Source organism: Pieris rapae, chromosome 15 (assembly GCF_905147795.1).
Source record: "Pieris rapae chromosome 15, ilPieRapa1.1, whole genome shotgun sequence".
NCBI classification, from domain to species: Eukaryota; Metazoa; Arthropoda; class Insecta; order Lepidoptera; family Pieridae; genus Pieris; species Pieris rapae.
In genome coordinates, this window is record NC_059523.1 from 9,655,091 (window position 1) to 9,669,262 (window position 14,172).

General features: G+C 33.8%; 1 protein-coding gene across 1 annotated transcript; it reads right to left on the minus strand.

Annotated features, from left to right (window-relative positions):
- Window positions 1–221: 221 nt before the first annotated feature.
- LOC110995345 (4-coumarate--CoA ligase 1) lies at window positions 222–10,454 on the minus strand. The gene is made up of 9 exons (XM_045631425.1): window positions 10,271–10,454; window positions 7,175–7,382; window positions 5,850–6,168; window positions 4,654–4,816; window positions 4,001–4,140; window positions 3,432–3,558; window positions 2,163–2,381; window positions 831–1,001; window positions 222–479 (listed from the first exon to the last, which is right to left on the minus strand). The coding sequence occupies exons 1-9, from the start codon at window positions 10,385–10,387 to the stop codon at window positions 354–356; spliced, it is 1,590 nt and encodes a 529-aa protein (XP_045487381.1). The 5' UTR covers window positions 10,388–10,454; the 3' UTR covers window positions 222–353.
- Window positions 10,455–14,172: the final 3,718 nt, after the last annotated feature.

A 14,172-nucleotide genomic window follows, 5' to 3' on the forward strand; every position in this document is an offset into this window, starting at 1 on the left:
AGAAAAAAATAATGTTGTGAAAACTATAATAATGTTACCCAAGGTATAAAAATGCCTATAAAATATCTTACATCGCATGTGCTGCAAAAACTATGGATGATAGAACAAAAAGTGGATGATATTAAATAACATCTCAATATTTACAAAAATTGTTTAAAAAATAAATGTCCATCTGTGCGAAACTGCCGACGGGTTAGTTAATAAATATATAAAATAAACAATCATTTTTTAATTCATTTATTTGCTTTTTATAAAACCAATAACAGTTAACCAATATTAATATCACATACATTTTATAAATAATAATAACTTACATATACTCAAAATGTTACATTATAAAATATCATTCTTAATTAAATTTTGCTTCTTGTACTTTTAAGCATTTTACGAAGCTCCTTTCTCAGTATCTTTCCTGTTTGATTCTTTGGTATTTCTGGAATAAACCTAACTCCACCTCGAAGATGTTTAGGGTTTGACAGCTGAAAAGAAGACGTGATATTTTTTTCAAAGAATTTTCATATCTCTCAACCCATTTAATCCTGATTGTCCTTTTTTTATATATAACAGGGGGCAAACCGGCAGGAGACTTACATGATGTTAAGTTATACCACCGCCCATGGACACTCTCAATGCCAGAGGGCTCGCGAGTGCGTTGCCGGCCTTTTAAGAATTGGTACGCTCTTTTCTTGAAGGACCCTTAGTTGAATTGGATCGGAAATACTTCAGTGGGCAACTGGTAATTGTTTAATTATGAACTATATTTTGAATTTTAATGTTGTTTATTGTAAAGAATAGATATTTGTTGCTATAAGTTATAGGACGAAACTCACTCTTTCAGCCACAAAGTCCTGTATCTCCTTCTCTGTCAACTGCACGCCAGGTTGCAGTACCACGAATGCTAGAGGTAACTCACCAGCTGAGACATTGGGTAGACCCACAACTCCTACTTCTCGGATACCACTGTGCTCCAGTAATACAGCCTCTATTTCTGCTGGTGGAACCTATAATTGAAAGAGAATTTATGTAACATATAAAGATAATAATAATACTAATTATAATGGAGGAACCCATATTTATTTATTAGTGCTAAAACTGCATGCATACTTAAAAAATACAAGAAAATAGACATAGACATTTACGTATATAATGCGTATGTACTGGCTGTTATTGGCCATGGCTCAGCATTATGCTGAGGAGCAGAGTGTTCCACAGCGCTGGTCATTCTGCAAGACACCACAACAGCTAGTTTGTGCCTCAGGTGCAAGAAGAATAAGAATGTAATAATACTAATACTTAGTAGAAATAATAATAATAGGAAAAGTTAGCAGTGTAAGTAATGAAATCTTTTGTAAAAGTGTATAACTTTTCAAGACTTTTCTTTTAAGATTTCAGTAAATAAAATAAAATTAAAAATAAGAATAATTGGTAAGAAATTGATAAATAAATATTTTTGGGCGGATTTAAAACTATGTATATATTGTGAGGTTATATGACATCACAAATATATCACACATACACATTATATTACAACAAATTTCAAACTAGCAAAGAAAAAATTAAACAAACAATCACAAAAAAACTTGTTTATAGAAACTTAAAGCCAATCATTCATGTTCGTAATTAAATTGTAAGAGCGAGATAGCCACTGGACCATTAAAAGTAGAAAATAAGGGAGCCATAGTTACAAATTATAAAGACTTCTAGTTCTAGTCAGGAATTCAGGTTAAATTATAGGTTTCGCTCCTTTTAGTACTCCAGTAAAAATCATTTATAATAAATTATATATAATCAGTAAAAAGCCTTATAAATGGCTTATTGCTAAAACCGGCTACTACACAGGCTCACTATGGGTTATCAGTTTTGGGCATCTTTGCCAAGACGCATACTAATCCGTCCGTGATCCTTCGGAAAATTGATACAATTTTTATGCATATTGCGATGAAGGACAATTCGTCAGAAGCATGAATGACTGTATACAGTTGCAAATTATAAGGAAGTATTTGTATGTGTTTGTTTATTTTTATATTGGTTGATTTACCGAAAAAAAAATCCTCTATGGTAACATTAGAAGTCATTAAATTCTACAATTTTTACAAATTATCGCTAAATATTGAAGTAATATACAACTTATTTTTAAAAGTTATTAATAATTCAATTCTAACCTGATACCCTTTGTATTTAATCAACTCCTTCAACCGGTCCACAATATAGAAGTACTTCTCATCATCATAATACCCCACATCACCAGTTTTGAAGAATCCTTCATCATCAAAGTCCTCTCTTCCTTTTCCGATATATCCTTTCATAATAGATAAACCCTTTGCATAAATCTCTCCCTTTTCATTAGGTCCTAGTACTTTTTTTGTGTCCGGATCCACGATCTAAAATATTTTATACATTTAATTAATTTTAAAAATGTTTGCGCCTGCTTTAACAGTATTAATTTGGATCATAATGAATGCCTCAATTATGTATGTATTAAAGTTGGTTAGACATAGACATATCATTTATTACAAACAAAAACACACACAGACACAAAATAACAATAATCAGAGAGAAAAAATTAAATAAAAGTTATAATGAGAGATATATAATTTTTTTTTCCTTTTCCCATTCAATTCGTCTTAATTATGTAATGTGTGTGTGCTGTGTGTGTAATTGGCCCTGGCTCAGCATTATGCTGAGGAGCAGAGTGTTACACAGCGCTGGTCAATCTGCCAGAGACCACATCAGCAAAATAATATATCGACACTTAGTAGAAAATGTTAATAATAAAATTAGTAAAAAATAGCAGTATCAGTAATGAAGTCTTGTTAAATGTGGTGTGAAGTAAATTAAATTAAATTAAAAGTTAAAATAAAGAATAATTGTTTAGAATTAGATACATTTTTTTGGGTGGATTAAAAACTAGCCGATTTCGTGGGATTTTTGTTGAGTTTCATTTTGCAGCTGCGACTAAAATTAGACTAATTTAAGACTCTTCAGCGGAGGAGGGATCAATTATCAATCATTCCAACACTTTGTGGCGCTATATTTAAAACTCCCAGGAAATGAAGCTGTCCAATGCTGGGGAATGGTGACCTCCTGAGTACAATTGCTTACTTGATTCTTGTTGGGATGTGCTATGGTATTAACTCGGATTTCTGTATCTGTTTCATTTGTCAATAGCAAAGTACGTAAGATACTCCTGTGCCTGATACACGCCGTCGGCTTTGTGGGTCTAAGACAAGCCAGTTTCCTCATGATGTTTTCTTTTATCGTTTGAATGTTAAATGCGCACATAGAAATATTGTGTTTCATCCGTGCACACATCATTAGTGCACAGTCGGGGATCGAACTTACGATCGCAGGGATGAGGGTCGTACGCTGAAGCCACTAGGTAACTGCTGTCAAAACACATATACAAATACATATAAAAATGTAAAAATTACCTTTAAAATTGTGTTATAGTAAACAGTTCCCACGCTACCAATTTTCTCTGTATTAAGATTCATCGTCAAAAGCAGAGTTGATTCAGTCATACCATAACCTTGGAACACTCCTTGAACATTAGGAAAACTAAAAACAATTGGAAAATGTAAATATGTACTGTTATACTGTGAATGATTTAAGGTGCGTTGGGTCAATTGGCCAGACGGAGATTATATCGGGTATTCTACCACACAACAACTTTATACTGTTTCAGTTTTAATGTATGTAGCTAGTCTCAATGCGTATATATATATTTATTTATTTCCTAAGTGTGATAATTTTTTTATAAAAGTGTGCACCTACGGAAGCAGTGACGTTTGACGTGTGGGTCAGTGACCAGTGTCAGAACCATGGCGAATGAACTTTGTATTAGAACACTACTCGCTCACCCAGCCCCCGGTGTCACACTTGCATCAAAGTTATATCAAAATAATAAATTCTAATTCTTTATGCACAAATGTAAATATAGCATCAAATTCGGGGGTGTTGTCGGTGTATGTTCCTACATAAAATCTTTTTAAATACCTACATTTTCTTAGCCATGTTAGCAGTCTCTTCGTACAACGGTGCGGCACCGCAACGCACAGAGATCACAGAGCTTGTGTCGTATCTTTCCTTAACTTTACTCAAAGCTACAAGCACTGGGGGAACAACGGCCAAGACTTTTATCTGTAAATACAATGTAATACTGATAATGTTTACCTAAAACTTTTAAAATGTGTAGGAATTAAATTTTTTATTATATCTTGATAAATGATAGCTATTTCTATTGTGAATAGAAAAAATCCCGAAGCTTTAGCAAGATCTTTAGATAGTTTTGTCAATAATTAATAATTTCCGTTTAAAAAATACCGACTTTCCACACAATTTATTTAGTTAACGATATAACGATGTTTTTTTTAAAATACGCCAGCGGTTTTTAATTTGTCCATTTAAATGTATTATTACTTTTCCACAACGATAGCTATTGAATTTATTATTATTATTCTTGATAAGAATACCACATCTGGCTGGCATGTATATTTTATATATCCATAGCGACTACATAAACTACATAAACGTCTGAGCAAGATATACTTTAAATTAATTTTGTAAATAATATTTACTGTTTTATTTTATCATTATCATCATTAATATCTTTAAATCAATCGTATAATAAATAAATACGAAAAAATAACAAACCTGATATTTTTCAATAGTTTTAAAATATGTGTGAACGTCAAACTTTGGAAGGAAAACGACCTTTGAGCCCAGTATTAAACTCCTCAAACCAGTAATCAAACCCATGCTGTGATACCACGGCGTAATGGTTAAACTAACGCTTGGATCGGCAAACTCGAGCGGTCTGGGAAATAAATATATTACAGTTATTGGTAATCTTTTAAAATATTTATTATAAATACTAAAATATTTATGCGTATAACGTAAATGCTTGCACAAAGAAGTAACTTAATCGACAAATTATTTCAAGTTATTATAAATGCCCACTAAAAATGGGTGTCTATGGGCTGCGACGAGTGCCTTTTTGGGCGTCCCGTCGGCTCCTTTGCCCCCCAATCATATAAAAAAGTTATTATAAAAACGACTAAATAAATAAATATTAAATTATGTATTAAAGTTGGTTAATATATATATATATATATATATAATATTTTTTTAATTCGTAGAGGTACAACCTTTTCAGGTCTAGGCCTCGGATTTCTGTGTCTGTTTCATTTGTCAAAAAGAAAGTACGTAAGCCTCCTGTGTCTGACGCACGTCATCGACTTTGTTGGTCTAACTTTTCCTCACTATATTTTCTTTTACGTTTTGAACGAAGGCTAAATGCGCACTTAGAAAGATAGTCCATTGGTAGATAGTCCATAGGGCTCGAACCTAACACCTTATGGATGACGCTGTAACTACTAGGCCAAGACTGCTCTCCTTAAACATTAAAAAAACTTCTTGAAAAACGCAAAATAATGTATACATAGCTCGATAAAACGGTTTTCTATTATAATTATAAAGTTCTATACAATTAGAGTTTCCCACACACACTTCTCGCATGTGTTAAAGCAATCATAGCCACAGATTGATACGTCGAAACAGTTTTGATTAAATTTGATAAGAATGATTTAGAATGTGCTGTAGGAGATTAAAATTAACTCTTCTCAATGCTCTTTCCTATTTTCTTCTTAGGGTGAGATTAAAAGTAAATTTATGTGAACCATTAAAAGTACCGTATTTATGTCATATATTAACAGTGATATTTTTTCGGTCTACTCCCGTGAAAGTTAAGTACGTATATTTTGTCATTATCTGTGACACGGTGAATTGTCTTGATGAAATGATATGCAATGCTCTGTGTCAATTTTTTTTTAACTAAAAAAACTACTTACGTGCAAGCTGTTATCACATTTAGATGTGTCAACATTACACCTTTAGGTAGTCCTGTGGTCCCGGAAGAATAAAGAATTAAAGCTGTGTCCGTCTGTCCAGTCACATCAGTACATATAAAATCCTCAAATTGAACATTCTCAGTCAACATATTGTTAGGTTTTGCTAAATAGTTATATGGGATTGTATTTTTTTGAATCTCGTTGCCAAAGAGAAATATTTTTTCCACCGTTTTGAAACTTTTTCCGTTCCTATCGTATGTAAATGGCGAACAAAAGACATATTTAGGTTTTGAGATTCCCAACACGTGTTTGATTTCATCTGAAAAGGATATTCATATTATTAATAGATGCTATACAACCTAACACACAAAGGTATAATTTACGTAAAAAAATTATATTATATACACAACATAAACACCTAAATATGAGCTTAGAAAGAATAAAACAAATAGGTTTTTGTTACTAGACATTTCTGTGTGAAGTTTCCTTGTTTTTGTTTAAATTAAATAAACTATTTTATCAAACGAAACATTAATAGATATTATAAACGGCTGATTTATTGTCTTTCCTACAACTTTGATTTTACTCCCTTCGGAATAGTACCCTTGAGCCTTGGGGTTCAGGGGCATAGGCGCTGATTAAAGATTGTAGTTGGTGCCTGGTAGACAGTACCGGTGCCCTAGAGCTGGTGCTTTCTTTGCTCAACAAAAAGTATAGCAATACAGCGAATAGTAGTGAAAGGTATACTTACACAGGGACCAAACTGTTTAAATTTGTTTTAATTTACTATTTATTATTATTATATAGGTTAAGAATATAAATACTTTATATTTGTGTTTCAAATAAATAGTAGTTCTTTAGTATATATAAACAGAAATTACCTGTTGTCAGTTTACTTAACGGAAAATTAAAAACGTCTGTTTATTTAACGCACTTAAACATATATATATTTCACGCAAAGGGCGTGTTCTTGCTTCAAACCAAACACAAGTTGCCTAGTACACACTTTATCAATTACAACAGCGGTATTATTACAACAATTTGCCTGTAGTAAACAATAAATGATGATAATTGAAAACGCTGAGTAAGGTACAAAGGTCTTTTTAAACGTTTTGATTTTCTTTGAATTTTGGCAATCCATCTCAGCGAGACGCCACTCACGAGTGGCGCATGTTATAAATAAGATTTCTATTGATACCTATTTGTTTGTACACTGGCTGAGAATATGATTAAAAGAAAACTCTTAGGTACCCACGAACGATGTATGATAGTAGTTTTAGTTTAAGATGTTTTCACTTCAAAAACATATGAGAAAGAAAATTTACCTTTAGCATACATAGTATTTATCGTAGTTACAACAGCTCCAGTACAAAAAACACCAATCGCTGTACTCCAAAATTCACCTCTGTTCTCTGAGCATATTGCAATCACGTCTCCCTTTTTAACGCCCATACGCTTGAGTGAGACAGCGATGTTTAAAGCATCCTGAGCAATATGTCTATAGATGAGAGGTTCGTCTGTTAAAGCATTTATCTGAAATATAAAGACGAAGGCGGTTAAAAGATGAACGTCAAAAAAGAAATACATATTTTAAATGCTAAATGGTTCTAATTTTACATTTACTGCCAGTTCTCAAATCAAAGGCATAGAACGAACAAGAAGAACTGGCAATAAACTCTCCACCAGTCTTTTTTTATCGCCATATTGAATGAAAATATATGAAAACTCAGATCATTTCATTACTTAAACATCTTTTTAAAAAAGGCGTTGGTGTTTTACAGCAGACGCCGAGGCAGCATCCAAAATGAAATCCATTCCACCTTGACGTCTGTCATTCAACAGCTGAGCGTTTTTAAGGTAGTTTTTGCTGTGCACCACCACTATCTGGAAGCTGCCTACTGAAGTATTTCCGAACCAATTTGACTTGGGTCCTTCAAAAAAGAGGGTACCAACAAAACAAAAAACCAACGCACTTGGGCAGTGAGTGTCTATGGACGGCGGAAACACATCATGAGAAAAGCCTAATGCTCTTTTTAATTTGATGTAAGAAGAGAATAGAAGAGACGCAGGAATTTAATGAATTAGCCCGATCGGGGCAGGAGTTTCTTAAATATATTAAAGGAATATTAAAGGAATTGCTGTTTGCGCTATGACACCTTGTAATTACTTAGGTTATTTCAGTCCCGATAATATAAGACGCTAATTAATTCATTATGATGTTCTGTGTCACCTACATAAGGAATTGTTTAACAACGATAATTCCCTAATTTGGCTTGGGAGTTTGTTGTAAAAACGAATACGACTTCCATATAAGGAGTGGTTTATCTTCCGGAGCCTGGTTGGTCGTACACTCAAATTAGTTCTATTACGCGTATTATACTGGTGAAAGTCACCATTTGTTTTATAATTGTTTATTTTTTTGTACATACAACAAGGCTTCAAGAATATATTGACCGGATAATGTCATAATATTTGTTCCTCAAATTTATTCCGTACCGATTCCCTCCGGGTGTCAGTCAGTTAAAAGGAGTATTTATCATTAGCACACACTCACGTCAATACCCCCACCATACAACACACCCGAATTAGGTATTTAGTAATTAATAATTAATATTGATTTTCCTTTCGTAAATATTTGAACATTTTTGTATAATATATATTTCATCTTATCATATCTTTGGTATAATTGTTATTTAGTATATATAATTTTTATCAGCTGTAGGATTACGAAATGAATAAATAAGTATTTACTTGTTGATTTATGTCGTATGATTGATAAGTGATAATTGAGGTTATCGTTCCACTTGCATTACTTGTCATATTATCTCGCATCTAACAAGATAATTAATTAAATGTAAAAATATGTTCACAAAAACTTAAAGCAATTACCATATTTATACAACGAATTCATTATATTATTTTGTAGGTTCCACTAACGTCATACCAACAACATAGTTATTCTGGCCTCTAAAGATATATAATACATATTGAATTCAGCCGCTGGCTGTATTGACCCATGCATGGCATATGATAGTCTTCGCGTAAATAAAAAAAATTAAAACGTTTATTTTGGAACATAAGTAATACCCGTCTGGTATCACCTATTCCACGTCATTAAATTTGAACCTGTAGGCATCGGTAAAGAAGACAGGGTACAGGCCGAGCTCTTTACTATAAGGCTAAATATCATTCCACCCTAACTAAAAAGGCCAGTAGGAGGCCTCAACAGCCCGGTGATCCAGTCCAGACCAGATCTTGTCAGTGATTAGACTACTCTTTCTTGGTGTACCCTATAACCACATATTTGTATATCTTTGTAGATTGTGCTTTACTGCAGTTAAATTTATCTCGGCACTTCGCGCTTATCGTACACACAATTAATTGATAAAAAATACAATAAAACATATTATACTCAACTATTGTAGGTAGCGCCTGTCAGCAAGCGTCTTTTAAGCGACCTTATAATTTTGATTTTTGACGGCTTGGCCGACCAACGGTTGCTAGTTAAGTTTACGTTTTATGTGTTGCATAAGTTAAATAATTTTATATTAAACAGTCTAAGTATACGTAAGTGACAAAAATGTCACTTAATAGAAGCTGCATAAAATAGAAATTTTGTCAGGTTAAAAAATACTTTTATAGTGTGAAATGAAAATAAGTGTATATACCAAAAATATCGTAACATCGATGTTAATTGATTCGAATATCGATGTGAACTCACGGTCCCACTCGACCAATGCAGCTTAAGAAACAAATTATGTCTTCAATGAACGCTTCCACAACAGGTTTATTATTTTTAAAGAAAGATATATAAGTTCTTCTTCATCAACATTACTTTTTATTCAGTCAGTTGATAAAAAAAATATCGTAATGTTTAACCATTAGTTCTGTCTTAATAAATTTCGAACCTATTCACTGTATTTTATTTCTCTGTAAATTATTATGTTGAATAACATCGATGTTCGGTTTTCGATGAATATCGAACATATCATAATATTATACAATCGATATTGGGATTTCGATTATGACATCGATGTCAATATCGATGTTTTTCTAACATCGATCATCCCTAATTACGAGTATCCAACTGAATCTAATTGAACAATGAGCACAAAAAATAGTTTTAACATATTAACACTAGTGAAATTGCTATAAAGTATATATAAATATAAAATATATATAAATTTCAACCTAATTTTTAATTTATGTTGAGGATGGTAAGACGCATAATAATTAACTAATGTTTGGTTATTTTTACGTTGAAGTTGAATGGATGTATAGTATCTATACTTGGTCTGTGGACCTACGCAACGGCGAGAACGGACATTAGCGAGGACATAACTAGAGAGTAAAGACCGCAGTAATCTGAACTGAATGAAGTAATATCTGCGACTGATGTACACAAACAAATCGAAACATACCATAGCAACATTATCCTTATGTTCCCAAATTTTCTTTAAAACATATTCTCCGAAATGGAGCGTTGCGAGGATCTGACGATCACTCTCCCCGTACACATATTTCGGATTTTTTAACATTTTAATGCAGTGATGCGCACGATCGGCCTGCTTTGTGGTCAATTACCGACTGAACTGACAATTCAGGTGGTGAATATGCGTATAATGATAAACAATTATTAAGATAATTATATAGAATGACGTCGGATTAAGGACACAATATATGAAATAACACTTTGTAGGTATGGTACATATTCTATAAAATTTCAAAAAACTTAATAAAGTTTTTACAGGAACATAAATGGTATATTTTTATGACAATAGAGTTTTCGTACTTTATACAAAATAAATAAAAATATAGATATGTATCTCAATTTATTTATCTTATCGTGAATTTAAGTTATTTTAAGTGTTAATCGCGCTCTCTAGCGAAGTAAAGCACAACTAGCTTTATTTGACTTATTATATTATTTGGTCAAAGTGAACACTAGATGGCGTTCAATATCAGTTTATTTTCAACCGTGGTGGAAGGTAGTCCATAGCCGTGTTAAAAGTATTATTAGCCGTGTTATAAGTGTTATTATTCAATTTTTAACAATAGTGTTAGCTTTTATAAGTCAAATTTGAAGTAATACAGAATACGTAAAATCAGTGAAGTGAATAATAGTGAATCTAATCAAACTATGAAGTGCCATGGCTGTAATAACGTGTTAAATGTCGATCATTTTTTAAAGTGTAATAATTGCAAACGCAAGTTTTGTTATGAATGCCTTGATGTTGCTGCCGGGTCGACTAAGCAGCTCAGTGCTGAGCAATTGGCATCACTTAATTGTCCTCTGTGTCAGAATGTAACTCGGCGTAAAAACAATGACGATAATACTCCTGTCCGGCGGGGTCGCAATAACCAATCACCAAGCGCCTCCTCATATATAACGACGTGTAAAGAGCCGGAGTGTGATTTTGCTACGAAAACTTCTGCAGGCGCTGACTTTTCTAAGCAGCCGGTTACGTTGGACAGTATTAGCAAACTTATAGACTTGAAATTGTCCCCTGACTCATCGTTTATGCTAAATCTACGGTCCGCGCTTAGAAAGGACTTGAAGGATATGGTGACCGACGAGGTTGGCCGAGCTGTTGAGTTGGTAAAGGCTGACTTCACGACGACAACGGATTTTATCATCTTAGAACAAAATGATTTGAAGTCAAATATTGCAGACAAAGACAATCGAATCAGGGTACTCGAGACTGAACTTACGAAATCTCAAAACACGTTATCAAAACTCCAGAGTCGTTTATTTACAGTTGAAAAGATTTCACGTGACTTAAACCTCGAGATTCACGAGGTACCCGAAAGCAAGACTGAGAATCTGATGGAGTTATTCAAAAAACTCTGTGAGTGTTTAAATGTTGTGGTATCTGAGAGTGATGTTAAAGCATGTCGTCGTGTAGCTAAGATGGACTCAAACTCCAAAAGGCCGCGAAACATACTAGTTACCCTCTCAACGCAGCGTCAGCGTGATACACTCTTGTCTGCGTTGACTCGCTTCAATAAGTCCCACCCTGACACCAAACTATCTACTACCGATATTGGTATTGGCGGCTCGTCGTCGAGCAGGATATACTTGTCTGAACATTTGTCTCCTGAAGCTAAAGAGTTACACCATGCGGCACGTAAATTTTCTACTGACAAGAACTACAGGTTTGTTTGGGTGCGATATGGCCAAATTTATGTTCGTAAGGATGAATCAAGCCCGGCCATTCTAATTAAAAGTCATGATTCTTTCACTAAATTGTCTTAATTGTTATTACTACTACTAATTTGTTTGTTTATCATTGCTTAGTAAGTTACTTGATCAATTTTTGTTTTTATATACTGAATCACACGTTATTTCCACAATGATTAATATATTTTATCAAAATGTAAACAGAATTCGTAGCAAGTTAACTCAATTTTCTTTAAATCTGTTAAATTCTAACTTCGATATTATATGCTTGACGGAAACGAACTTAAATATGAGTGTTTTCGATGGCGAAGTTGTTGACGCCCGTTACAATCTCTTCAGACGAGATCGTGCGGATTCCTCCAGTGCTAAAACCGAGGGAGGTGGAGTTTTACTCGCCGTCCATAAAAAATACCAGGTCATCCGTCAAGCATCGTGGGATAGTGATATGGAGGATGTCTGGGTTACTCTTATTCCTGAAGCACGTGACACTTCTCGCATAAATTTATGTGTTTGCTATTTGCCTCCTGATATTAGAATTAACAAGCTTGAACTCTTTTATAGCCATTGCCAAAATTTACTTCTTAATCGTTTCCCTTCGGATAATTTCTTATTAATTGGTGATTTTAACACACCTGATTACTCTGATTCGATTAATCCCTCTCTGTCAATTTCCCCTAACCCGAGTAAGAAGCTCCTTCTACTAAATGAATTAATGTCACTGTGTAATCTAAAACAGCATAACTTTATCACAAATGCAAACGCTCGCTTGTTGGATTTGGTGCTTTCTAATATAGATTGTATAAGTGTCAATGAAACACTTGCATTAAGTTTGTTAGATAAAAATCATCCCGCAATTTTGATTACTCTTTCTCCGATTCAGATTTCTAAAGGGCTTCAACGCGCTAACATTAAACGGCTTAATTTTGCTAAATGTAATTTTGAAAACATTAAATCTGAACTCAAGTCTGTGAACTGGTCCGAAATCTTATCGTCCCCTTGTATTGATGAGTGCACCGAAGCTTTTTATGAGCTTTTATTTGAAATAATATCAAGAAATACACCAAGTTGTTGTAGCAAATTCTCATCTTATCCAGTCTGGTACAGCAAATCCTTAATTAAATGTAATAAAGAAAAAAACTTATATCATAAACGGTTTAAGAGGTTTGGGAATCCCCGCGATTACGACGTTTTCTCTTTGCTGAGGGAGAGATGCAAATTTCTTACCAAGATTTGTTACGACAAGTATATCGCATCCATCGAGGACTCGTTGGTCAAGGACATAAAATCATTTTGGAGATTTGTGAATAATCGTAAAGGCCATATTTCAGTGCCTCACACCATGACACTTGAAAATACTTCTGAGACAGACGGTCAGGGGATATGTGACCTTTTTTCGCGATACTTTGGTTCAGTTTTTGACGATAAAACTAATAAAACTATATACACTGACCAATCTGGTGCTGTAAATAACACGTATTTTAATATATTATCTGGCTTTTCTATTACGGTAACAGATATCAAACGTAAAATAGATAGTTTGGATATTAACAAAGGGGCAGGTCCTGACCTTCTGCCTCCTATTTTCATAAAAAGTTGCGGAAAGGAGTTGTCCATTCCATTATGTGTTCTCTTTAATAAATCGTTAACTAGTGGTGTGTTTCCTAAGCGCTGGAAAACTGCCCACATAATACCTATTTATAAAAGTGGTGATAAGTCCAATTGTAAAAACTATAGACCGATAAGTATTTTATCTTGCGCTGCTAAATTATTTGAGTCAGTGATGTATACTCATCTGTTCAGTCATTTTAAGCCTGTTCTTTCAGACAAGCAACATGGTTTTGTTAGAAACAGGTCTACGGTCACTAACCTTCTGGAATACAAAAACTATCTCTGTCAGGTGTTTGCCACAGGTGGCCAAGTTGACTCTGTTTACACTGACTTCTCTAAGGCTTTTGACAAAGTAAATCACCATCTGCTCTGTCATAAGTTAGCGTCACATGGTATCCACGGCAGTTTATATAGATGGATCTGCTCATACCTAGACTCTAGAACTCAGTTGGTTGCGTTAAAGGGCTTCATCTCTGCACCTATCGCAGTTACATCGGGAGTACCTCAGGGTTCCCACTTAGGGCCATTATTCTT

Excerpts from the sequence above, each read along its gene's own strand:
- LOC110995345 (XM_045631425.1), bottom strand. The coding sequence starts at position 10,387 with ATGTTAAAAAATCCGAAATATGTGTACGGGGAGAGTGATCGTCAGATC. Across the intron at positions 6,169-7,174 it reads AAATACTATGTATGCTAAAG|ATGAAATCAAACACGTGTTG; the intron begins GTAAATTTTCTT and ends TATCCTTTTCAG. Across the intron at positions 1,002-2,162 it reads TTAAATACAAAGGGTATCAG|GTTCCACCAGCAGAAATAGA; the intron begins GTTAGAATTGAA and ends TTTCAATTATAG.